At 40.5% G+C, this 26,029-nt stretch overlaps 2 protein-coding genes across 3 annotated transcripts; both read right to left on the reverse strand.

Moving 5' to 3' along the window:
- Positions 1–522: 522 nt before the first annotated feature.
- Positions 523–11,859, reverse strand: AMACR (alpha-methylacyl-CoA racemase). Its single transcript, XM_033164025.1, has 5 exons — positions 11,566–11,859; positions 9,625–9,768; positions 8,239–8,399; positions 5,939–6,125; positions 523–1,381 (listed from the first exon to the last, which is right to left on the reverse strand). Exons 1-5 carry the CDS (start codon positions 11,813–11,815, stop codon positions 972–974), a joined length of 1,152 nt encoding a protein of 383 aa, XP_033019916.1. The 5' UTR covers positions 11,816–11,859; the 3' UTR covers positions 523–971.
- A 1,930-nt stretch (positions 11,860–13,789) lies between these two features.
- On the reverse strand, positions 13,790–25,816 carry C1QTNF3 (C1q and TNF related 3). Of its 2 annotated transcripts, none has more exons than XM_033164027.1 (6): positions 25,296–25,816; positions 21,394–21,502; positions 18,956–19,110; positions 16,168–16,297; positions 15,557–15,656; positions 13,790–14,809 (listed from the first exon to the last, which is right to left on the reverse strand). In XM_033164027.1, the coding sequence occupies exons 1-6, from the start codon at positions 25,608–25,610 to the stop codon at positions 14,650–14,652; spliced, it is 969 nt and encodes a 322-aa protein (XP_033019918.1). In that variant the 5' UTR covers positions 25,611–25,816; the 3' UTR covers positions 13,790–14,649. The 2 variants fall into 2 exon arrangements, with proteins under 2 accessions (XP_033019918.1, XP_033019919.1); XM_033164028.1 differs by having other exon boundaries at positions 25,335–25,815.
- Between the last annotated feature and the right edge of the window lie 213 nt (positions 25,817–26,029).

The raw sequence follows: 26,029 nt of genomic DNA on the forward strand, positions 1-26,029 counted from the left end.
TTTCAGAACATTCAATTAATTTTAATATGCTTGTTTTGGCATTCAGCCACAACAAAATGACTCAGCAAATTGCAAACGCAAAATCGAAGAGGTAAAACCAGATTAGCATTACTCCAATCCTTCCCTTGCATCATTAATTAAAATGAGAATAAAATTACTTAACCACATTGCAATTCAATCATATCCTTATAGCAAATGCTAACATAAAGGAAGCTATATTTTCGTGTGCTCCATTTGTTATTCTGTATAAGCATAAAATCTTGAGGAGGAAAAAAATGATGAATGCTCACATCCCTTGAACACCCAAGGCTCTTTTGTATGGAGACAATGATGCCCTCTTTTTCTCTACTCCACAGGAACATTGTTTTGAAAAAAAACAGTACCTGCTTTCTGGTGTACCTTACTGAAGAATATATGGAGATTTTTAATCCTTGCATTGTGAGTAAAAACCTTTAAGGCATTTCTGAAAATACTTTCAGGGTGTAATTTTTAAGGAAGCACAGTTCTGTTGGTTTTTTTTTAAAGAAGTCTATTTATTCTTTACACAGCTGGAAAATCTGCCTCAACTTGGCATTAACAATTTCTTTATGCGATCAATAAACAGACCAACATTCCCCACCCCCCACTTTGCAGGACACTGGGATAAGCAGATCCTTTATTTGCAATAGTGTGATTCTCAGTGCCAGCACTGTATGATGATCCACATGGTCAGTGTACAACTTGTCTGGCTAGTGCTTCATTTTTCACAGCTTAAATGTATGGCTCTCAAGGGGCAGGGAGGAAATGAGCTTCTTCAAAGCCTAGCTAGCTGCATGATACTGGGAATTTCACTATCGTTCAAAGCATCCTCTTGAAAAGAAAATGAAAAGGATAATTTCCAACACACCTCCCTGCTAAGAATACTGCACAAATTGGGATAAAAATATAGCCTACTAGTATGTAGGAGTAGGACTCTTGGATTTGTGAAGTTACTATAAGTTGGATTTTGGCTTATTGAATTCAATTACTTTAAGAGAATGGAGCTGTGAAATTTCTTCCTTGGAAAAGCCATAGTCCAGGAGGATATCTTCAGTGTGCTCTCCTATAAACGGATCCCTTTTGGAAGAAGGAGTAGCTGGGGTCCTAGAAAGAAGTGGAGCCGGTCGAGGGCTTATCTCCTCCTGGTCATTTTTAAGAAAAGAACCACGTTCTTTGTTGTGCGGATGTGAAGCAGCAGTATCAAAAGCCAAGACTGGTGTCACACAAGCATCCACATCATCAAAGATTTCACACCATTCTGCTTGGGTCTTTTTTGAAAATAAATCTGCAAACATGTTCTTCATTGCAGGCCAGTCAGAGAAACTCATCTGACCAGGAAGATTATAATCATCTAGCCCCAGACCTGAAGAGATAAAAATAAAAATGGGCCAATTTAATTCCCAGAAATTTGCCAAAAGTTGCATTTATTACAGTACTAACAACCAGGAACAGTATAAAGGCCAAAGGTTAAAGAGATGGCTACAGGATACGTCTAAAACAGGTTATAGCTACACACCTCATGTTTACAGATACACGCATATCCCCAGTGATGTGCCAATGTGCAAACTTACTTAAGCAACCATTATCTTGACAGTGTGTCTCGAACCAGAGAAGGAACACTAGGTTGTTTCTCAGCCACACAGTCTAGCTGAACATCTTGGTTCATCCACATATCACTGTGTTCCTCTGGGAAACTGCAGATACTATCCACCAGAAATGAGTTCTGCTATTTCAAAAGTGTAACCTAGCAGCAGAAACAGAGCCTTGTTGCATCTTAAAAATGAATGCATTAATTGTGGCATGAATGCTTGCAGGCCAAATTCAATGTTATTAGCTTCAAGATAATACAGTAGATAAATCTGACTCTGGCCAATGAATGCTTATGCCACAAGAATTCTGATACTGTCTGTGTGGTCACTTATTTAGAGATGTAGCTGCTGCTCTGCACACAGAAGGTCCTAGGTTCATTACTCAGCAATTCCAGTAAAAAGGATCAGGTAGGAAAAGATTGGGAAGACCTGTCCTAGAGACCGTAGAGAGCTGCTACCAGAAAGAACAGGCAAGACAGAATAGGCTAAGCTAGATGGGCCACTGATTTAACTCAGCAGAAAGCAACTTACGGTACTCTATTCTACACATACTACTATATCCAAGGATAAAAGGCAAAGCAAGAGACCCTAACTTGGCATTGTTTGTTGACTTTCTTTTAACCTTCCAACTCCAATTCAACCCTTGGAATGTGTTAACAAATCAATTTAGGGATTCAGCTATATGGCTGCAAATAAAACATTTAAAATGTGCTGTAAAGTGCAATATACAAATGTGACACCAGATGGCGACGGCGAGCTATGCAAAATTCAATGTATTTTTCAAAATGTTTTTTTTAAAAAAGCATTTTCACAGCATTTTAAAAATGTATGTAGATTTCACCTAGGAGTTGTTATCTCAAGCATAACTAGTTGGAAGAGTACAGGAAACTTATTACAGTAGCTGTATTGAATAAGCAGCAGTATTTTTTTCAGCATCCCCAAGGAAATAATTAATTAGGATCCTATTCTGAATTTTCCCTTACAGAGATGAGAACACAACATCAACAGCTAAAAGATATATATGACAGAGAGAGAACTATAGCAGCAAGAGAAGAGGGTTAGAGAAACCAGGCACTTATTGGGCTTCAAAATTTGGCTTTTGCCTCTGTGCAAATTTCAAGCATGCCCTATTTGTTCTCATTTTTTAGGCTTGGTGTTGCAACAATCCACATGTTTAATAGAAGGGTATGCTATAGGTTTTGCACAGCTGGCCTCCTACAGCAAGTGTGAGGTCTCTGGAAGAAAAAGGAACCTACTCTATAATAAAACTTCAGAGTACATTTCCATATCAATCAATTCAGAGTACATTTCATACCAATCAATTTTACTGCTTTACTGAACAGAAAACAAGCCGTTAACAGGAAATGATATCCATGGATATATATTATAGCCCAGCAAATAACTGATACCCAAGGCACTAGTTTTTTACATGTGGATATTAAAATTGAGAGCTTTAATGTTCTAAATTCATTTTATTAGCTTTGAATAAGACAACATGCCCCACATGATGCTATATAAATATGATTATTCAATTATGCAGCTATAGACTATGACTTCAGCAGCTATTGTTTTATTGTTGCTGGTGCCATGATTGCATTGTTATGTTATTATGCTTTTATACTGATTTGATACCACACTGGAAATCTTTCTTCAATGGAAAGGTGAGACATAACATTTTAAGTACAGTAAGTAAATCAAATATTAGTAATCATGTCTCTTCCCACCCTTGCCTTCAGCTTGTAGACAACAGCAACTTCTTCTTTTTTAAGATTTCAACACTTCTGTGCAATCCAAAAATATTACAAAGGAAAATATTGTGTTATGCCAAGTCTTTTGGCTTCAGATTGAAACAGTTATTAGAAAAGTTTGTCCTATGCCTACTATACTGAGTAATATACCCAGTTACTAAAAGGAACAGCAGCCTCATTCAAGACTAAAAATACAAAACAGTTCCATGATAAAAGGAATGATGAATGAAAGTTGAGTGTCAAAGGGACAAGACAAATGAGATGGGGTGATCACACATTCCAATTTAGCATTAGACTTTGGAAAGAGAGGAAATGGGGCACCAGATGCTGGAATACTGATGTAAACTATCAGTTTTCATTATGAAAGCAAACATCCTGGAGTAATGCTAGCCGCAGATCTAAATGTGTATTTTAGTAACAATCAATGCCAATTTGTGACAGATGGAACTTGCATTAGATCTACACTGTTTCCTTTTAAGAGCATTTTAAATCTGTATGGTATGGTGCACTGGATATTAATATCTGCAATAGAAATCCTCAAACTGAGTCACTATGCCTACTCCAGTAGAAATCTGGTATTGTTTCCTTCCCCTTGCCCGCTTCATTTGCTTCCTGGAACACTCTCCTGATTCAGAAGCAGAGGAGTGTGCATGCAGATGAACTCATTTCAGTTCGGCGTATTGGGCTTCTCCCAGTCCATATTCTCTGCTCAGCTCCCAATCCTTGTAACTCACAAAAAAGCTTAGGCCTTTATGAAGATAGAAACCAATTGAGAACTTCACTGTAAGGGTTGTAAGGTAAAGGTAAAGAGACCCCTGACCGTTAGGTCCAGTTGTGGACGACTCTGGGGTTGCAGCGCTCATCTCGCTTCATTGGCTGAGGGAGCCGGCATACAGCTTCCGGGTCATGTGGCCAGCATGACTAAGCCACTTCTGGCAAACCAGAGCAGCACACGGAAACACCGTTTACCATCCCACCGGAGCAGTACCTATTTATATACTTGCTTTCGAACTGCTAGGTTGGCAGGAGCAGGGACCGAGCAATGAGAGCTCACCCTTTCGTGGGCATTTGAACCTCCAACCTTCTGATCGGCAAGCCCTAGGCTCTGTGGTTTAACCCACAGCGCCACCCGTTGTGGTACCCATTAGCACATGTACTCTGTGCACACAGTGTAGCAAATGACTTGCCACTTTGCTCTGTCAGCGAATCTTGCAGGAGGGTTGAACATTTGCTGATCATTTTAATGTATTTTAACATTTGTTGGAAGCTGCCCAGGGTGGCTGGGGAAGGCCAGCCAGATGGGTGGGGTACAAATAATAAATTATTATCATCATCATCATCATCATCATCATCACTCTTTATTCGACCGTCAGTCAGAAAATATACATTTATCCATAAAGAATTAAAACATCTAAAACATCTAAAGGAACTTTAGAATAAAACATAGCCAGCACTAATATGAAGCTATACGGATAAACCCATGATGATGATGATGATTTGCTGATCTGATGCAACAAATATGTATATATATAACAATCACTGATGAAATAAAGGTAGATAAAGCTCTCACCTGAAAAAGCAGAAACTTAGCCAAAGTAGTTCAAAAGATTAAAAAATAAACATTCTAGGGTTTGAAGCTGAACTAACACAGCTGCAATAGTCAAAACAAAATAATAAAAAATCCTTCCAGTAGCACCTTAGAGACCAACTAAGTTTGTTCTTGGTATGAGCTTTCGTGTGCATGCACACTTCTTCAGATACACTGAAACAGAAGTCACCAGACCCTTATATATAGTGAGAGAATGGGGAGGGGTATTACTCAGAAGGGTGGTGGGAATGGGTGATTGGCTGATAGGTGTGGAAAACCTGTTGATGACTGTTAACGACTGCAATTGGTCTTACAGGAAAAAGCAATGGGTGAGATGGCTAAAGATAGCTTTGTCATGTATAATGAGATAAGAATCCAATGTCTTTGTTCAGACCAGGTCAGCTGAACAGCTGCAATAAATTCACTAGGTGGCCTTGGAAAAATCTCAGTCTTTCAAGCCTCAAGTTAAAACAAAATATAAAATCAAAAAATCCTTCCAGTAGCACCTTAGAGACCAACTAAGTTTGTTCTTGGTATGAGCGTTCGTGTGCATGCACACTTCTTCAGATACACTGAAAGAGAAGTCAAGTTGTTCCATTAGCACAAGGACTTCTGACTGCACAATGGAACTTGCCCTCCCTCTCCTATCACCTCACCCTCCCCAAAATCTGTGCTGGATTTCCCTCCAACTCTCCTGAACAGATTTGGGGAGGGTGTGGAGGCACACAGAGAGAGGAGATGGAGGCAAAGATATGTTACACAAACAGAAATCCTTGTGCTTACAGAGATACTTCATTGGCTATAACACTTGGTTCTTCCATCTGTAAAATGGGAATATTTGTTGTACAGACAATGGAGATTAATCTTCAAATTACTTTGCATCTTTAAGTGCTACAATACTACTACTAATTTTTGCATATTTGCTCAAAACAGATGGCACCCCAAAACTTCCTCTCTTCCTCCTTTAAAAACACACCTCTTGTAGATTAACTTACCACTGATGAACTGCTTATAGAACTGTGGTTCAAGAGCACCAACAGCCATGAATTTCCCATCTTTAGTCTTATAGGTTTCATAAAAAGGGGCACCACTGTCCAGGAGGTTCTCCCCACGAGATCTGTTCCAAAGGCCAATGGTCTGTGATTTCCACAGAAAAGAGCTCAGGTACGCTGTGCCTTCTACCTTAAAGACAAAAATTTAAAAAAACAAAAATATTTCAACATTTTGTGGGGGGAAATTAAGTAAAAGTGAAAATATTTTTCTGCTAGGTATTCTGACTAAGGTAATAACACCCTAAGCTTACAAAAAACACACCACCCTTTATTAGTTTTTACATTGCTGCCCACTGTTTGGTAATATTAATTATAGTCTCACTAGATAATCCAAAAATATGTTTCCTACTTTGGATGTCACTAAATCCTTGGTCTTGGCAAATGCTTCAATGCAGGGATGGGGTGAGGAACCTGTGGTCCTCTGAGTGTGGTTGGCCTACAATTCCCATCATTCCTGACTGTTGGCCATGCTGGCTGCAGCTGGTGGGAATTTGAGTCCAGCAACACCGGCAGAGCCACAGGTTTCCCAACCCTGTAGTTTATAACTGCAGAAAGCAGAGTCTCCCCCCCCCCCCCATTTTTATTAACTTTCCAATTTTACATTTTAAAATAAACATTTTTGAAAGCAGAGTCTTGTTCTTGGAGCTTTGCTGAGCACGGGACTGGGACATCCCCTTGCATTACAGTTCCCAGGTGCTGAATAACCAGCTGTCCGGTGCTTGGGAAGCACTGCACAAGGAACTTAGATAAGAGGGTAGTGCCATTCATCTATCAAATTTGGTTTATGGGGTGGGGCCAGATAATTATTTGGTCCACTAACCCAAAAAGCTTCCATAGCCCTGATTCAGAGAAGCGGACACGGGGCAATGGATTCAAACTACAAGAAAGAAGATTCCACCTAAACATTAGGAAGAACTTCCTGACAGTAAGAGCTGTCCGACAGTGGAATTTGCTGCCAAGGAGTGTGGTGGAGTCTCCTTCTTTGGAGGTCTTTAAGCGGAGGCTTGACAGCCATCTGTCAGGAATGCTTTGATGGTGTTTCTTGCTTGGCAGGGGGTTGGACTGGATGGCCCTTGTGGTCTCTTCCAACTCTATGATTCTATGATTCTAAGGCATTATTTGACGGTTTTCCCAGATTAGCTTTGATTTTTTTTTATTGCTTGTTTTAACATTACAGTATATTGTTTTGCAATGCTAGCAGTATATTTATTGTTTTTAACTTTCAGCTGATTTGGTCCAGTTTTTATATTTACCAATAAAGAAAATAAAATCAGCCCAAGTTTATGTTACAGACATGAAGTGATGTCTTATTTCCTTCAGAGCAGAATGCCTGTGCATATTCTGTGCCACCTGTTTCATTCTCCCAGTTCTTAGAATGCCTTCGATGATCTACAATTTACAGCATCATCTGGAACCAGAAGCTTTATCATCACTACCCAAACTTCCCTAGTGTGGGTTCAGGCTGGACAGCCAATAAGATTCAGACTCAGTTGTCAGTCAAACAGGACATCTATTAAAGGATCGCAATGTGTTCCAACTTATGAGGAATGGTTGAGGGAGTTGGGTATGTTTAAAGAGGGGACTGAGAGGAGATATGATAGGCAACTTCAAAAATCTAAAGGGCTGTCACATGGAAGATGAAGCAAGCTTGTTTTCTATTGCTCTGGAACAGAGCTTTCCAAACTTTTCATGTTGGTAACACACTTTTTAGACATACAGCATTTTGTGACACAGTAATTCAGTTTTACTAGCAAATCGGAGGTTAAACTAATCCCTTTCCAGCCTCAGGAGGAGCATGGGGAGTGTTCGCACAACACACCTACACACTGCAGCCGACACACTAACGTGTCCTGGCACACAGTTTGGAAAGCTCTGCAGTCTGGAGGGTAGGACCCAAACCAATGTGTTGAAAGCATGAGCAGAGAGAGACCCAGCTGTTGAATAAATATGAATTAATCTGATACAAAATAATTTGATGCAACGATAAATCAAGAGAAGAGATGACAAAGCAATTAGCTGGGTTTAACAAAGAAAATCCCCATATCCAGCTGATCTGGGTTTGCTTATCTCATCCAGAGAATCTGACGGCTGTGTTTGAAGGTGATGCAAGTCATACACACAACAGAGCAATAAGAACTGGATCAAAAAGGGGTTTTGTGGACTGATGTGTTGTCTTAAAGTACATACAGTTCCACATGCCCAACCTCAACAGTCTTTAACTTGTTTTCTTTTCTTTAACTTACCATACTTGTATCAATGACTTGCCCTTTGCCGGATTTTGTACGTTCATAGAGTGCCATAATGATGCCCATTGCACACATAACACCGCCACCAGCAAAATCAGCCAAAAGATTGATAGGAGCATAAGGATTTTCATCTTTTCTGCCAAGTTTTGACAACACACCTATATACAATAATAGATATACACAAAATAATAATGAAATCAATTTCCCCAGTTATGAAAGCCATATTAATGTCTTCTAAACACAGATATGTATAGTAATCAGTTTTCAAACAATCCCAATTATATTCTTAGGCTGTTGAATGCATTGTACTGGGGTAGAGGCTTTGCAAAGAGACACCTAGGGAAAATGCTTGCTAGGTCTTCAATATGGTTTTTAGCAACAAACACCTGTATAATCCTTTCATTGAAAAGAGGCGGGAATTACGGTATAACTAAGTTCCTTGCATTGAAAGACTCACTGAAGAATTCCTAATATAGAAACATTTTCTCTGATTGATAAATAATTATGGTTTGCCTTCTAATCAGTAAGTTTCAAGTATTTTTTTTCCAGTAAATAATATTATTTTCATGATAGCATTATTACTATATTTCACATAATCTACTCATTGCTGCTCAGCAGTGCAATCCAATGAAAGTTTACTTGGGAATAAGTGCCCCTGTGTTCAATAGGATATATTTCCCAGCTAAGTGTGGATTGGAGCCCAAACCATCTTCAGGTCAGGAGGTGATAACCATTTCATTCATTTATTAATTTAGGTGATTTATATCAGTGTTTGTCAACCACTGTTCCGCGGCACACTAGTGTGCCGCAAGATGTTGCCTGGTGTGCCGTGGGAAAAAGTGTGTTTATTTGATTCCTATTCAAGAGAATTACTTTATATATAGTCAATATAGGCACAGAGTTAATTTTTTTAACATTTTCTAATGGTGGTGTGCCTCGTGATTTTTTTCATAAAACAAGTGTGCCCTTGCCCAAAAAAGGTTGAAAAACACTATTATAAAAGTATCACAAGTAAACATGCACAGAAATTACTGTGAATCTCAGAATAGTTGGACTCTGCAGCATAGTCTATGGGTATGCTCTTCCCAGCAAAACAAAAGTAAAACACCCTAAAGGCTGATGTTGAACTTTAGCCTTGGTTTACTATCCAAATAAAAATAAATGATTAACCAAATGCAAAAAAATTAACATTGATGAATTACAACCAAGCACGTCTGCATAATAATAATTTTATTTGTACCCAACCACCCATTTGTACCATACAGCCTCCTAATTAATGTTGACTACATTAACCACAAATCTCTTTCAAGTTAATTATTATTTAATATAGGAGTGTGTTTTTTGTTTTTGTTTTTTAAAAAGAAATTAAGTTACACAATGTACCTGACACAGCCAAGTAGTTGATATCATGACCTGCCAACTTGGCATATTTTCCCAACTGTCCAAATCCCGTCAGCCTAGCATAGATGAGTTTGGGATTGTCCTGGAGGAGGATATCTGGGCCAAGACCAAGTTTTTCCATGACACCTGAACAAGAAGATAAAATAAGTCAACTCTACTTAAAAAATAAGAAGCAGATCAACACATGTGAATGTATAAATAGTATTATACAGTGTGAAGTTATACACATATTGAATATGAAGGCAGAATTGTCACATGACAATTTTTGAGTATCCTGTACCATTTTCTTCTCTCTCTTTAATGGAATATTCTGTATGGCTAGTTTTTCTTTTCAAATTTTAGGGAAAAGAACCCAGAACAACTTTTGATAGGACACAAGTGCTTTGTGTTTCCTTTTCTATGCTTCTTCAGAAGTTCAGACTGGAACATTCACAGGTCTTCTCCTCTGGTGGGTATACAGCCATCTGTCAGGAATGCTTTGATGGTGTTTCCTGCTTGGCAGGGGGTTGGACTGGATGGCCCTTGTGGTCTCTTCCAACTCTATGATTCTATGACAAGTTCTTGATGCAAGGAAAACTTGCACTACTCCACAGGGAAAGCTGCAAAAGTTTCAAGCAGAAGAAGACAGAGACAAGAAGTCACCCCTAGGTATTTACTCTCTGTTTGGCTTTGGGCATTTTACATTAGTGACAGAGGGGAAGTGCAAGGCATGTTTTTCCTTTCCACATTTTCTCAATGGCATGTGAAATGAGTGTAGATTCGGATTATGAAAAGCCGAATGTATATGCCTTTTAAAAACCTGCTTCAGAGAATAGTCTACTCCTAGATATTTTGGCACTTGAGGCAAACCACAGAATGGTGCCTCCTCCCCACCAGGGTAGAAGGGGTGAATCTACATCAGGAACAAGTTGGGAATAAAGATCTACATTGGGATCCGCTGCCCCTTTCGGATCCTGCCAGCTGAGGTAGTCACCTCACCTTGCTTTATGGGTGGGCCAGCTCTGCTCTACTCCTGTGAGCAACCCAAGTGTCAGTGCAGATAAAAATGCAGTATTTACCGGTAATTAACACATGAAACACAAACACAGAAGATTCACCTCTGTGAATGGGGGGTGGGAGGGAGGAAAATGCACCATGACATTTTCCATTTGTGAAAGTAGTTGCTTGTGATTGTTCAACTGTCTGTGCTAAGTATTACATTGCTCCTGTGAGCAAAACCACACACATACTGCAGCTGAATCTCAAATCCAAACTGTGGGCGCAGTTAATAAAATTAACTTGAGCTGCTACTTTTTTTTAAAGTGCACATTCTTTTTTCATGGGTTTTTTTTTTTTTAACCACCTTCCACGTATTGAACTGCAAGCAGGTACAAAAATGTCCACCTCGCACTTTATACAGCTATTTATTCTGTCTGCTTGTTGTTTTTTATCTACAAGCCATATCGATAAACATCTGCATTTAGGGGGAACATAAGGAATTTTTCCTTGGGAAGGCAGAGAAGCGTCGCCACACAAACTGAAGGCAACAACTACTGTATTTGCGAATAGTAGCTGTCAGGGCAAAAATACCTCCGCTTGCCCCCTTTTCCCCGTAAGACAAGGAAGAGTAACTGCGGCCCCGCCAGAAGGTCGCTGGACTACAACTCCCACAATCCTTTAGCGTCGGCCACGCTTAGCTGGGGCGGCTGGGAGATGGAGTCCAAGCCGCGCCCACCCTGCTGGGGCCTCACCGTTTTTGGGGGGCACACTCTTGATCCCCTGATCCCCACCCCGCTACCAACACTTCACGTCCTACGACGAAGCGGCAACTGCCTTCCACCCCACAGCCTTCGCCCTACTGCGAGGGGAAACTCTAACACCCCCCCCCCCCGCCTCCCAAACATTTCCCCGCGGGCCCTTCGCGACCCACAAGCGGTTTAGCACCTGGTCTGAAGGGCTCGATGAGCACATCCGCCTTCTGGCAGAGCCGCCTCAGCGTCTCGGCGCCCCGGGGCTGCTTCAGGTCGAGCGCCAGGGAGCGCTTGCCGCGGCCTTGCACGTCCGACGACACGGCCGCGCGGGGAGAGCGGTCCACCCGCACCACCTCCGCCCCGAAGTCGGCCAGGATGAGGCCGCAGAGAGGCGCCGGCGCCAGACCCGCCATTTCCAGCACCCTCACTCCGCGCAGCGCCATGGCCGAGATAAAAGAAGGCAGGCAGGCTCTCCCTCAGCACAGGCCCCGCGCGAGCGACCCAGTCGAGTCGGATTTGGCGCCTCCTCCTCGCCCTCAGGAGGGCTGAGCTCCCGGCGGCGGTTCCGAAGGTTAATAAGGCCGGTGCCTGTAGCAAGCAGAGGATACGATCCTGTGCGGCCTTGCCAGGGAGCAAGCCCCGTTCAGCCCAGTAGGGCTTCCTGTCAGGGGAAACGTGCTTTTAGTAGGGCCCAGTCCATGGCACTAAAGAAGTGAGCGTGATTGAAAGGCATTGCCAAGCTGGGCCCTGTGGAAAGCCCCATGGAGTAAAGCAAGGCCATATTATTGCGACGTATAGCTCCACCTTTTTTCCTCAGTCAAGGTGGCTTTCATGGAAAAAAACAAGAACATAGGGTGTGAAAACATCACTAAAAACCGATTTAAGCATGGATAGAAGCGAAGCTATATACATAACATCTGTTAAGACCATACGAAGAATTGCAGTAAAAAACTGCATGGTGGCAGCCCTTTCAGTAAAAGCTGGAAGGACAGCAAGGAAGGAGCCAGTCTAGCTTCTCTAGGGAGGTAGTTTCTCCAGAATCTGGGAGCAGCCACCAAGAAGGTCCTGTCCCATGTCCCCCACCCAGCGCATATGGTGCCAAACAGTGAGGGTGCAATCCTAAATAATGCTTACTAGGGAATAAGGTAAGCTTCACTGAGCAAGGTGGGACTTCCTTCTGAGGATGGAGAGGTGTTCCTTGGAAATGTTATTACAGGCAACTCCCCATTTACTGTGAAATCTGTGTAAATGGGGAGCACCCTAGTGAGTCAAAGCCCAAAGCGGCTGTCCTTGCGAGTCATGAGTGGCAACGGGGCTTTGTTGAGGCTGATCAGCCTCTCCGCCTAACAGATAACGTACTAGATCTCTTCATCCAATGGCCCATTGGGCTCAATCAATTGTTCCATGATATTTTGAAGTATTGGCATTAAACCCAGGTTTATAGTACAGTATGTTTGCTGAAGAATGTTTACAGCGGCAAAGCTGCCTTTTATGTTTCTAGACAATGAATAATCAAAGGAAGAGACCAGAGCATTTGCATTTCTGGTTCTTCATTAGTTTGCTATTTATTTGGAGGTGCTCTCCTGCAGATGGCAGATTAGCATATAATTTCTTTGAAGCAGGCATAATTGTGTTAGATTTCCCCCCTTCCTTTTCCCCATCTTCCTTGACATTCAAAATGTTCAAATTATTTTGAAAAACAAGCTGTGATAACAGGGAATACATTCTGCAAGGCAGTTTAAACAAAAGTATTGGCTTTGTCTTGGGAGCATTTCATGTGAAATACAGTGTATATTCACATCGTGCCATTGTACACAGCATGACACTTCTTAAGATCCTGCTTGTAGAAATATAGGTAATAGTAACATGGAACAAACTGTATTAACTTTTCTTTTAAGGTTATGTTGCACTGACAATGTATTTTTTTGTGCTTCAGTTCTTCCCCAGAGCTCAGCCGGAATATATCTTTCTGAATACAATCCTGGTTCTTTCTAATCTTGCAACCACTTCTAAAGAGTTCTGAAAAATCCAATATGGGTTATTCATTCGGCCTCAATTTTCAGTGTACTGAGGAAGCAGTGTGGTATACTGGTTAGAGTGTTGGACCTGGAAAGACCAGGGTTCAAGTCCCAACTCAGCCATGAAATCCACTGGGTGACCTTGGTTCAATCACCATCTCTCAGCCTGACCTACCTCAAAAAGCTGCCCTGATGATAATATGAGTTGGGGGAGAACAAAGTATGCCGCCTTAAGCTCCTAAAATCTATATCCCACCTTAGGAGAGAAAATAATTTTAATTTTGGCTGCAAGAGATTTGTCCAAAGTGGTATTTAATTAGTAAGTGATCAGTTTACAAAATAGACAAATAAACACATTCATGACAAAAAAATTCAAACTTGTTTCATTCTACTAAGAGCTAGGGTCAAAATACTTTAATAAGAACTAATGACAAATTGATTCTGTATTTTAAAGCATGCAAAAAAATTGCTGATATACTTTAAAACATGAAGATTTTCATTCGTGCAAACTAAACAAGCCTACATAGTAAAAAATAGTATATTCTCCATTCTACAAATTCCATTAAGTAAAAGTACTTGAATTTAGCCAACATACCTAACCATTCATACAGGATGAGTAAATCACTTTATAGACAATTCAATTTAATTTAATTTAGTTGTAGATAACCCAAAGCATACAAATCAAGATTTGAGCATTTATAAGGACAAAAAGGCAAACATTCTAAACTATTATTCTTCCTAAAGTGAATGCACCAGTTAGCAACTAATTTTAACAATTCATGTTGTTATAAATTTATTATGGAACAGCTATGTATATGCACTTCCATATCTGTATTTCTATACTGGATGTGGTGCTGTGCGCAGACTAGGTGTGCTTCTTATTTTTTATTACGGATGAAGCAGCTCAGAAGCACACTTCTGAATCAATTTGAAAGAAGAAAGTAGACCCACAGGCCTGTATGTGCAACAAATCCATACAAGTGTGAAGCCACATAGATTGGGGCCAAAGGCTGTAATCATCACACCAGTCAATTATCTGGAATAGGATTTCAGATTTCAATGGCATCAGGGCCCATAGCAAGGTAGTGTGCTCAAAAAAGAGCAACAAACCCATAAGGAAGCAGGCCTAACCTTTCTCATACCGCTTCATAGATTTAGACCCTAGCATACTGGTTTCAAAAAGGGCCCTGAAGTACATTACCATGTTGTTGCAAAGGATAGAGAAAGCAAAGAGCAAAATCTATCTTAAAATGTTAAGTCTATTTGGTTTCAAAAAGAAGAAACCCTGCAAAAGTGGAAAAGCGTTGATGATCCCCATGGAGTGCTCCATTGCCCATCCGCAGCCAAACTTCATCTCCCTTGGCAAGTTTAAGCACAGCGCTATTGCTTGATGAGTCAGTTTTACCTTTTGATTCATAGCTAAGAATAAAGAGAAGACAACAGGTCAACTTTCTATCTGTAATATTCTGCACATTATTATTTTGAACCAATCCCCCACTGTGGAAATGGACATCTAGTTTATTGATTTTACTGATTCTGTTATTTTAATCAAGCCTTTTGTTTCATTTGTAACATGCTCTAGGAACTTATGAAAGGCAGGAGAATTTTTTTAAAAATTAATGGGGGTGTTCAGGACCCGGTATCCCACTGAGTCCCACTGCTCATCTGTAATCCCCCTCTCCTAGTATTGCTTTGAAGCACTGAAGCAGCAGGTTAGGTGTTTGGGAGCATTAATTGCCTAGTAATGTAATGTTCCAGCTGCAATCTTATTCAAATAGAATATAGTCAAGTTGATTCAAGGCAAGCACCCCCAAACTCGGTCCTCCAGATGTTTTGGGACTACAATTCCCATTATCCCTGACCACTGGTCCCGTTAGCTAGAGATGATGGGAGTTGTAGTCCCAAAACATCTGGAGGGTCAAGTTTGGGGATGCTTGATTTAAGGGCAAACCTGCCATTTTCAGAAATAGGCAGCCATACACCAGGTTAGATTATTTGTCAATTTAGCCCATGGCTGGCTGTTCTGAGTGGCCTCAGCTCTCTAACCAAGGTCTTGTACATCACCTGCAACCTGACTGAATATGGGACTTTGCAAGCCAAGTACGTGCTATCCTACAGGACAAAAATTTGGAAGTGTACAAAGTGCAGAAATGCCAGTCAACTCACCTGTATAAGCTGAAAACTGTATTGCCATTGTGCATTAAATAAACATATACTTCCTCCACATCCTCATGCTTCATCATATTGAAGGTGAAGAAATACACTCCTGAAAAACGATCATATAACTGATTAAATTGTTTATACAAAATAGTTCAGATGGGACAATTCTTAAACAAGTTACTGCCCCGGAAAAGAATGTAACATACAAAGTGTTCGTGCATATGTCCACTTCCAAGAAAACACTGGTACAAACTACTAAGAAACTGGTTTTGATTCCTTGCATACCAATTTCTCTCTGAAACCTGTATCCTTGCCTAATGGTCTGAATTCTGTGAAGCCACAATGACTTCAATCAAAATAAAAATGGAATATTGGGTGAATCAATGATCCATAATATATTGTTAGAGATGTGAATTGCATTTGCTCTACTTCTTTCCTCAGAAAATAACACACCCCTTGCCAATTCCAATTGTATGCATAATTACTCAGAAGTAAGACCTTCTTAGTTCAGTAAGATCAATTTCTAGGTAATGGTATGTACGATTCTGGCCGTAAACAAGCCAGTATTAAGAAGTCTGGCTGGCATTTCTATAGAATCTGCTATTCTTTATACTTACCATTCACGGGTGCTCCAAATCGACCAGTCATCACATCAAAAAAATTTCCAACGTTGGTTTCAACACTACTGAAGATTATTCCACTGTTCTGGTTACTGAAATGGGTTGCCATTGAAGCCATAAACGCAACCTATACAAATACAGCTTATGTTTAAGCAGTAGTTACCAAGTAGGACAAAGACAAATTGGAAGGCATAGTTGGCTCAATCCATTCCTTATGGGCTTCTTCCCCACTTTGGTTTGGGACATGTTTGCTTTAATTTCCTAAATGTACATTTAGGACCTAGGCCAGCTCTCAGCAAACTGTAGTGATAAAAGTCTCATTGGTTTATGTAAGAACAGAACTATTCATGTGCAGAAAATGAGTCATGTAGACACGTGACTGCAGGGTAAACAGTTTGGCTTGAAATTTCACTTTAACACAAAAAACACTGTAGTGACTGGGTCCCGGGGGTGGGGGGGGGATTTTCTGCATCAAGTGCCATCTCAGCCACTGAACAGTTCTGAGGAAGCAGGAAGAAATGAAGACCTGAGTTGTCTTCAGTTTTGTGCAAGAACTGAAAAATTGCAGAATACATCTGTAGGGCATAAAATTAACTTTCTCGTTTTTAAGGACTAGGAATTACAGATGCAATGCCTGGGGGCATCTTAGGTGCCTGAAGAAGGCTACAGTTCTAGACAACCTTACTTGAGCATATGTAGGACTTCTAAGTCAACATTGTAGAATACTGGCCTGCCCTGGAATTAGGGCTTCAGCACATAATAAATTTTGCAAGTCTACCTAATAAGCAGGTTTTTAAAAAAGTTGCAGCATTCAGTTTTTTTGGGGGGGGGTGTGCAGACTTTTTAAAAATGTTTTTAGTGCAGAACACATACAGCCCTTGACAACAGTGAGCTACCTCACAGTAAAGTATTACTAAATTCAGTGGGACTGCATCTTATCCTCACAAAATGTGGCTTTTGTCTACATTATAGCATTTTGGTATAAGCCATTAAAATAAAATCTTCACATTAACTGGAGGAACTAGAAAAAATGTGCTAAAATGTCTAAAATTTTAACTTTTACAAATTAGTTGAGCAAAATACAACTGATGTTATTTAATTTATCTGCTTTATTTACGTTGGCTATTGGAATAACAGAGGAAGGTTCAGTAAATTCTGCAAAATCTTTTTGCAGTATAGAAAGTAAAAAAGGACTTCTCAAAGAGCAATAGTTCCCATTTTCAGCATGTGTATTTCTCTAGTTCTACCGTCCAGTCTCAATTCCTAAAAACTGAATTCCTTTTTTGTTTCTACTATGGTTGCATTCAGGCTATTATATCTTGGCTTAATAAGACAAGAAATGAACAAGCCTTATGGCCATTCAAACAGTCTGTTCATGCAAGCCAGCAAACATACCAGGATTCCCTAGCTGCTTAGTTTCCTGTGTTGTCAGAATCAAGAAACTGGTTAAGAGCCTCAAAACAAACCAGAATATTAAACCAACTTCAAACCATGACTTCCTGCCTTGTTCCAAAGCGTTATCAAGAGTTTGTTGGTTCTGACAACTTAGGAAATTATAGTTAACTGGAAATTTCTAAGTTTGCTGTCATCATCTCTCTCGCAAAGGAGGAGTAAAAGATGCTACAAGGTTCATCTCTCAGCTCATTAAGCAAATATATAATCAGTGAAATGTGGACTATCAGTATTGGTGAAAGGATACCATTTGGGGAGACTTTCTACACTCTCCAGAAAAAGATTGCCGCTTGACTCCATTAAGGATGGACAGAATGGTATGGATCCAGTTCATGTCCTTTCACATGTATTGTTTAGGTGGTGGACCTAACCCTGTGGACTAGCCTCCTCTCAAAAAGTGGGCATGCTCCAACCATATTGGAGTTTGGGCAAATGTTTAAAAATGTATTTGTTCACCCAGGTATTCCCTAACCGTTAGTTGTAGATCTGGCACATACTATCTTGTATCTATAGTATTTTGTTTGTTTGTTTAGTAGTAGTACCGTGTTTCCTAAGTTGTGTGAGTTACTGTATTAGAGCTGTGTTTTCTTGCTGTGAACTGATTGGATTATGTTTTAACAGGAAATGGTATATAAATCATTTTTATGTAAATACCGTAAGTGAATATTGGAAACTTCTCATACGAAAAGCCACTCTGTTCAGAGAATGACCACTCTGGAAGCAATCCTATTGATTTTTCTAAGGGCAGTGCTGTCAAGTATCCCGTTTTCCCCGGGATTCTCCCTTATTTTAAGCAGTTTCCCGCTGCTCTCCCTTATTTTTTATTTCCCTTAAATTTCCCGTTTTTAATGGAAGCAGCTCCTCCCCTGCTGGCCAGGGACTGGGTGGGAAGACCTCACCTACTTTGAGAGAAAAGCCTCAGCCCTCAAAGCAAGTGGGAGCCGTTTCCTGTGCTTACAGGGGGGTGTATTCCTCCCCCTGCATCAGCCCCTATCTGTTGCCGCCGAGCCCCTCAGCCGGCCAAAAGGGTTAGCTGGTGGGCGGAGCCTGGCTGCCTTTGAGCAGCTGCTGCTTCCTGTCCTGTTTCGATGGGATCAGACAAGAAGACAATGGGGCTCCATTGCGCGGAGCACATGGCTGCCCTCCTCTTTGCTGGCTGCCCTCCTATTTGCTCCGCTCCGAGCCCGAGCCCGCTTGGAGTTTACATTGCTGCTCCGCCCACTTTTGCTTCTGGCTCCGCCCACCACTGACATGTGACTGTCCCTGGGATAGGTGAGACTGCTGATCCCTTATTTTCAAATCCGAAACTTGACAGCTATGTAAGGGTGTTTACCTGAAGTTCTGGAGGGATGCCAGGGTAACCCTTTTCTCCCTTCGGTCCGTGGTGGCCCCGCTCTCCTCTCAGTCCAATGTCTCCCTTGTCTCCTTTGTCACCTTTTGCTCCTTCAGTGCCAGGTGCACCATTATTTCCATTGTTTCCATGGTTTCCTTAAAACAAATCAAGGGAATTGTGTGTGCGCGTGGCTTAAGGTTTCTTGGTTAAAAGGGCCACCCCTCCCAATTTCGTTTTCTACTCTTTTGTCTAGAACAAATGATTTAACATCAAGTCACTTGTTCATGTGTTCAATTTTCTACTTCTGATTTCTAAGAAGTAGAAAAGCAGGTTGGGCACTGAGAAGAAGCTGCAAGGCTGGAAGAGCATCTGAGTGGGAGGGAATGTAGAGCAGGAACAGAAACCAGCATGAAGCATGAGAGCAACACCCACTTAAGCCATCCATTCCAACAACACCTGAGGCCTCAGGTTCCCAATCCCTTCACTTACAATATTACAAGGAAGTAAACATTTTTCTTGACCAAATATAAAACAGCAATGATGGAAGCTCTCCTTTTTTGGCAATGGGCGAATTCCCTGGAAACAACCCATATCTTCATGATTATATCTCATATATTACTAAGCCTCAAGGCTTAGCATACCGTGGGGTGATGACATTACTGGCCACCATTGGCACAATAGGCCTAAGTCTGGGTATAGTGAGAGATAACATAGAGCAGGGGCCTTTCTGGACTTGTCCTAGAGAACTGATGGTTCCACAGAAGTCTGCATGAGAGACTAAAAAATATGCTGCTGAGATTCAAACAGTTCCAACTTTCAGCATCAGTCCCATATGTGGGATACGTTTGCTGGGATAAATTTAATCAACCAATTGCTTCTGAAAGGACTGTAACAATGGTTAGAGGAAGAATGGGGAATCCTTTTGACCTAGAGGGCCATATCTGTCAAAGTTCTCCTGCAGGGGTGGAGGAAACAGCAGCCAACTATGATTTAACTCCAAACATCACCTGATGTGCAGGTGATGCTCCTGGAGTTTAATCCTGCTTTCTGAAGGGATCAGCTGCGCCTCAACCTACCCCATACTTGATATCAAATATAGCATCAGGTGTGGGGCAGGAGGGTGTGGTTTTGAGGGAAATGACTTTGTGAGACAAATGAAGAGGCTTGGAAGACCAAATTTGGACCACAAGCCAAAGGTTCCTCACCCCTGGGCTACAGTAATGATCAGTTACTGAGACAACTTGAACCAAATTGACAGTCTTTAAATTAAATAACATGGGAAATGTTTAGAACTTGTTATGTGGAACTGAAAATAAAGGGTTGTAGCAAATGGTATCCCTTGTGCTGTTGGAAGATGCTTCTATCAGCTTAACAGGAAGGGAGACAATTTTCATCAATTTCCCCTTCCTGCTATAGTCCCACCACCACCTTCCATGATGTTCTTCCAGAGTTCATCTGGAGCCGGAGGTGGGAGCACACGGAGAGAAGGAATAAGTGAAAAATCACTTCTTCCGCTGATGAGGACCTCTCTGGGATCAAAGAACCTTCAACTAATGCAAGGGACACCACTGGATACAACCCATATCCTTTTTAGTTGCATGTTCTTTAAAGTTCATGATTAATTACACAAAGATGCACACATTTTCTATGTTGAGATATCAAATTGAAGGGATTGTATGTACTGCTTTTAAGTTAATGCATTGTATAATCTAAAAAATTACACCATCCTTTACTAGGTTGCCAAATCCCATGCCACTTCAGTCATCATTGGACATTTCTGTGCTTATGACTGAAATCATATACCATACTTTTATGGAATGAAAAGTTGGTGGCTGGTTCACATAATAAGCTCTATTCATCACTGTTGGTTTATACCAAAGGAACCACGCAATTTGTACTTCTTCTTTTTTTGCCATCCAAAGCTGCTTATAGAAGCACTTTTATGCAACTATGTCATACTTTTATTACTGGAAATTCTTATTGCTAAAGTACCAACAAAGAGCTAAAGAAAGTCTGCTGCACTATATGGACAGGATGTCAGACCTACTGCTGCTGCCAATGGGTTGTGGTGTGGGTGGGGGAGAGGGACAGAAGAACAGTCTGGTTGCTACTTGCATGTTGTGCAAACACTCGCTGTTGCATAAACTGAGCTTTTAGGGCCAGAGCTGCATGGTTGTTAGCAAGACAATGCAAACAGAAACTCCTGACCCACTTTCCCAAGCATGCATCTGGCATAGGGACTGTGGGAATGAGCTGAGGAGATGGATAAGGAAAAGAACAAGGCAAGGTCTATCACTTTACTGGACCTTCCAGCTCTATAGAAGTCTAGGAGCTTGGTAGGAGCATAGTGTAGCACAGTATGCCTGCTGTTATCATAGCAGCCCTCCAACAACCTGAAGCACTAATGTTTCTGCAACTTAAACTCTAATTTCCTTTACCTGGCATTCCAGCAGGCCCAGGGGGCCCTGGTGGGCCTTGATAACCCCGAAATCCATAATCCCCCCGGCAGCCGCATTCTGGTGGGCTTTGAGGTCCACTGTGTACAGTCTGCCAATACAAAATTCAGGAACAAAAACATTTTATAGAATATATCCACTGCTGCACATAGATACACACATACAACAAGGTACTAATTTCCCGCATGTATATTGCTACAGCCATGCTATTTTGTGTGTGCCAAATAGATTGACTTGCCTTTCTATGTTCTGTTGTAAGCTGTTTCCTTTCAGGCCATCAATGATTGGCCTGTCATGTTCTTTGTCAATACTGTACAGTGGAAATCCACATCTCAGCAGAAATGTATGTGCATCACAAGTGCTAGAGAGAGTACTTCAAGAATTGGCCCAAAGAGATGGAATTGGTTGGGAACATTTACAAATAAGTTTCTAGTCAGTGGAAGCAGCTTAATGGACTGATTGATATTGCTTTGAAACTGGACCTTCTTGCATCCATGCTGACTATTTGCCGCCTGCTCATCGTGTGTTTGTGTATGTGTGTACGCATGCACACACACACACACACATTTTTTATTTAACAGAATTTGTATACTGCTTAATTATAAAAATATAAAATATACATAAAAATACATTAAAGTTACTTATAAAAAGTCAGAAATTGAAGATGAGTTGGCCTATTTCTTTTTCAAAATACAAGTAAGATCAGCAGTTATAAATTGCATTATAAAAAATATTGAAATGCTTGTCAACTTTACATATCTGTAAATAAATGATTAGAAAATTATAGTGCTGCAACCCAGTCGAAAAAATTGTAATTAATCATTTGAGTTGAAGTTTATTAATCAATGGATCTATCGATTAAATTTCCATAAATCTGTATATAACCCCCCTTTTAAAGCAAGAAGTATGCTTTCTTTGTTTTTACATGATAAATATGTTGTAACAGGCATCATCTTGGAAGAAGCATTACCTCCTGTGTGTCAGAAAGAAGGCCTCTTTGAAGATGGAATCATTTTTTAAAAAACTTAAACCCCACCTCCTTTTAGATACAAAGGTTTGATATCTGGTGATGTCTTATAGTAATAAATAAAAATGCATTCTTGCATGTAATAGCACAGTCAGTAGAGCATGAGACTCTTAACCTTAATCTCTTAATCTTAGGGTTGTGAGCTCCGCATTGTGCAAAAGAGCATTGTGTTGTGGGGGGTTGGTCTAGATGACTATCGCGGTCCCTTCCAACTCTACAATTCTATGATAGAGACACCGCAAAATGCTCAAGGGAGGTGTGTATTTGTGTGTAGGAAATATAGGTAATAACTGGGATCTGCCGGAACCCAATATAAATTTCACAAGCATGCATTCCTTGAACAATTTTTCTGTGTTCAATCAGAGCAGATGCAGACACCGTTGCACCAGATGAAGCAGCCATGAAATTTGAACTTAAGCTTGGATTTTAAATTGACAGTTTGCACCTGGGTAGAGATAGTCAAGCGCTATGCATGGTAACCAGTACTGAAGGGTGAAAGTACATTTAAATTGCCCTTTCTTTTCTTTTTTTAGCAAAATACATGGGAACAGCTGTTGGGAAAGGATTGATTCCCTGCTTTTGCTGAGAAAAGCACATTCAAAACTGATGCAAGGCATGTGTGTTTTCTAATCTTGTTGCACTTACTTAAACTAATCTCCATGTGTTGAACAACAGCTTCCTTTGTTAATTACTTGTCTGTATTTGCTATCAGAAAATCCTTCAGTTGGTCATTAATATTTGTGCAGGCAGTTCCACTAATCCGTACAGATACAAAAAAGTGTCAGGAGGCATGAAAACAACCAATCATTAGCTTCTTGCCTTATAAGTTATCCTGAGGAGCCAAGGGCAGAGTCTGGAAGAATTAGAATATTTGCTGCGATGTCTTCCTTAACATCTATATTAGGGCCATAGTACATAATGCATGCAAGTGCAGCCCAACAGTCCTTTTTGCAGAGAGCAGAGAAGTGCATGGGGTGGTTAATCCTTTCCCTACCCTTCCTCTGAATATTCCCTTCCTCTTAATATTCGATCACATGTCGCTCTTCTCCCATAGAGGTTTTCCCAAAACATCTCTCAGTCCACAATCCAATTAAGTATTTGGATTTAAGACATTTTTCAGTACCATTGACATCAATGGAGCTAAAGTCATTTGTACTTAAAAAAACAAACAAACCTCTTTTGCTTTGGTTAAATCTGGTTGTGAAGTATCCAGATTTATACCCTCTTGGTTGACTTCATAGTCCATACAAACTGATGTTATAGCTCTTGCAAGTACTATTCCAAACGTGGCAAAAGCATTCAGACCTCCCTGCCTCAGACTTTGTTGCAGATATCACTTCCATTAGAGGCTGGACTGACTTCAACAGTTAGTAGAATGTTTTGAGTACAGGTAGTGGTTCCGCATTTACGGAGGTCTGAGATCAACTAAATTCATGAGGTTAATCCTTAAATATGTGCTGTTAATTCTTCCTTTTAAAATATAAAACTGCTAAGATATCTATGGTGGTATACTTTAATCCAGGGACAGGGGTTGATGCTGTTGGGCTCCAACTCCCATCAGCCCCAGTGACTACGTTCATTTGTTAGGGGTGATAGGAGCTGAGGTCCAGTATGGTCCAGAAGGCTGCAGGAACCTTATTCCTGTTTTAATTTCTGCTGCTGGATGAAATAAATGTTTCTGATTATTGTGTCACTGCGCAGGCTTCATTGTTATAATTTTTAAAACAATATGTATGTCTTAACTGTTCACCACTTTGACGGTTCCCCCCCCCCAATTGATAAATAGGCACGTTTCTCAGTAATTAAATAAATAACACTTAAAAGAAAATAATCAGTATGTATCTATATACATAAGGTATATTTATATGTGCACAGTGTTAAACAGTCTAACCTACTTCTCACTTGAACTAGAGATCATATTTTAAAGCCAATTTTAGTTGCATTGGTCATCTTAAATGAAAGTCAGATGAATCATAATAGCAATTAATAATAGCAAAACATACAAAATATATCTCTAATGCAAGGCTAACTGAGTTGAGGATGGAGTCAAGAACATGTTAAATCATCTCAAAATAACTGAACAATTTTCTCTGTGTTAAAAATCACCTGTCCATCAGTCTTTTGGTTTTCGTTCACCACTCTTACACAGCAATCCTATAAAGGGCTACTCAGGATCAAGCTCCATTTTCAATAGAGCTTACTCTCTATTAAGTGTGTATAGGATTGCAGCCTTAGTTATATAACATATAAAATGCATTGCAAACTCCTGAAGAATATATTTACCCCCCAGAATTATACAATATTTCATTTAAGTCTGACATTTAGGTTGATAAAGAATTCAGATGTTTGCACATTGCACAGAATTTGCATATTGAATGAATAAGAACTTTTATACCCTGGATTTCCAATAAAACTATAGTTTGATATAGCCAAAGTTATGCAAGCCTTATTCATTTCAGTGGGAATTAGAAGCACTTAACTTTGGCTGAATTGCACCCTTAGGCTGCAGTCACACTAGGCTAGGGAGTAAGGAACTCAGTAGGACCTACCTCTGAATAAACATGCATAGGATGGGACTGTTAGCATGTTCAAAAATACCCTGATACAATGAATGAGAAAATTAATGTAAAGGCATTTGATTACATGCAAAAGACAAAGAATGAAAAACTGCTGGAACTCCTCTGTAACTATCGTAAGCTTGCCTGCTTGCTTAAACAAATTTGCACAAATGGTCACACTTTCAATATGCATTTTCAATAAAGTACTTATTTAAAAAGTAGTGCTGGTTGTCTCATATAGCCAAACAAAATCCCATTCATTAACTTTCTTAACGCCGTAGAATATTAATTCAGAGTACCTGGACTCTGTTTGAGGTAGTCTGTGCTACATCATCTACCTCTGGTTTCAAGGCATTTTGGTCAGGAGAAGGGCTATTACCATCATCATTCTCAACCGTCCACTCAACAAGTCGACTCCGCTGTCTGAACAATTCCCTGCTGCTGGAACCTTTTTGATCAGTCTGGTGGTGACTTTGCAAGACTTTGGCCACTGGGTTATTATATCTTCTGCTCACCTCCGTGTCTTCATCTTGGCACAGGCAAAAGCGAAGCAACAGAAGCAAAGCCAGGAGACTCCAATTGAGGAAATCCTTGGATGCCATACTATTCAACATAGCAAGGTCTCAGGAGTTCAAGTGCCTTTCAACAAGGGAAAGATCTGCAGTTGCCGTGATGTGGTCTTTCAGGCTATTCCCCACTATTAAGCCTGGCAAGAAGACTTGGTTACCACAGCTTTATATGCTGTGTGCAATAAATTATACTATGAAAATGTCAGAGTGGCAGGAACCTTCATCCCAAATCGGTCATGCTTCCTTAAACAACCCAGTCATTATTCACCACATCCCCCCACTGCAGGGAAAATTGATTTGTATGCTGGAAATGGCCACTGTATTTAATGGGCAGCTGTGGTTCCTATTTGGGGGCACTGACAAATGTTGCTCCTTTTTCTCCATTTTTGGCATGTTTTCACTTTAGTGTGATGAAATGAGATGGAAATGAAGAACATGTGGCAAATGTTTTAAGCTCCTTGATT

This window comes from Lacerta agilis, chromosome 11 (genome assembly GCF_009819535.1).
Source record: "Lacerta agilis isolate rLacAgi1 chromosome 11, rLacAgi1.pri, whole genome shotgun sequence".
In the NCBI taxonomy this organism is placed as follows: Eukaryota; Metazoa; Chordata; class Lepidosauria; order Squamata; family Lacertidae; genus Lacerta; species Lacerta agilis.

Coding starts and splice junctions, on each gene's coding strand:
- AMACR (XM_033164025.1), bottom strand. CDS start 11,815: ATGGCGCTGCGCGGAGTGAGGGTGCTGGAAATGGCGGGTCTGGCGCCG. Junction 6,126..8,238: donor AAGTCATTGATACAAGTATG/GTAAGTTAAAGA, acceptor TTTGTCTTTAAG/GTAGAAGGCACAGCGTACCT. Junction 1,382..5,938: donor CTATAAGCAGTTCATCAGTG/GTAAGTTAATCT, acceptor TTATCTCTTCAG/GTCTGGGGCTAGATGATTAT.
- C1QTNF3 (XM_033164027.1), bottom strand. CDS start 25,610: ATGTTGAATAGTATGGCATCCAAGGATTTCCTCAATTGGAGTCTCCTG. Junction 15,657..16,167: donor ATTTGGAGCACCCGTGAATG/GTAAGTATAAAG, acceptor ATCGTTTTTCAG/GAGTGTATTTCTTCACCTTC. Junction 14,810..15,556: donor ACAGTTTTCAGCTTATACAG/GTGAGTTGACTG, acceptor CTTTATTCTTAG/CTATGAATCAAAAGGTAAAA.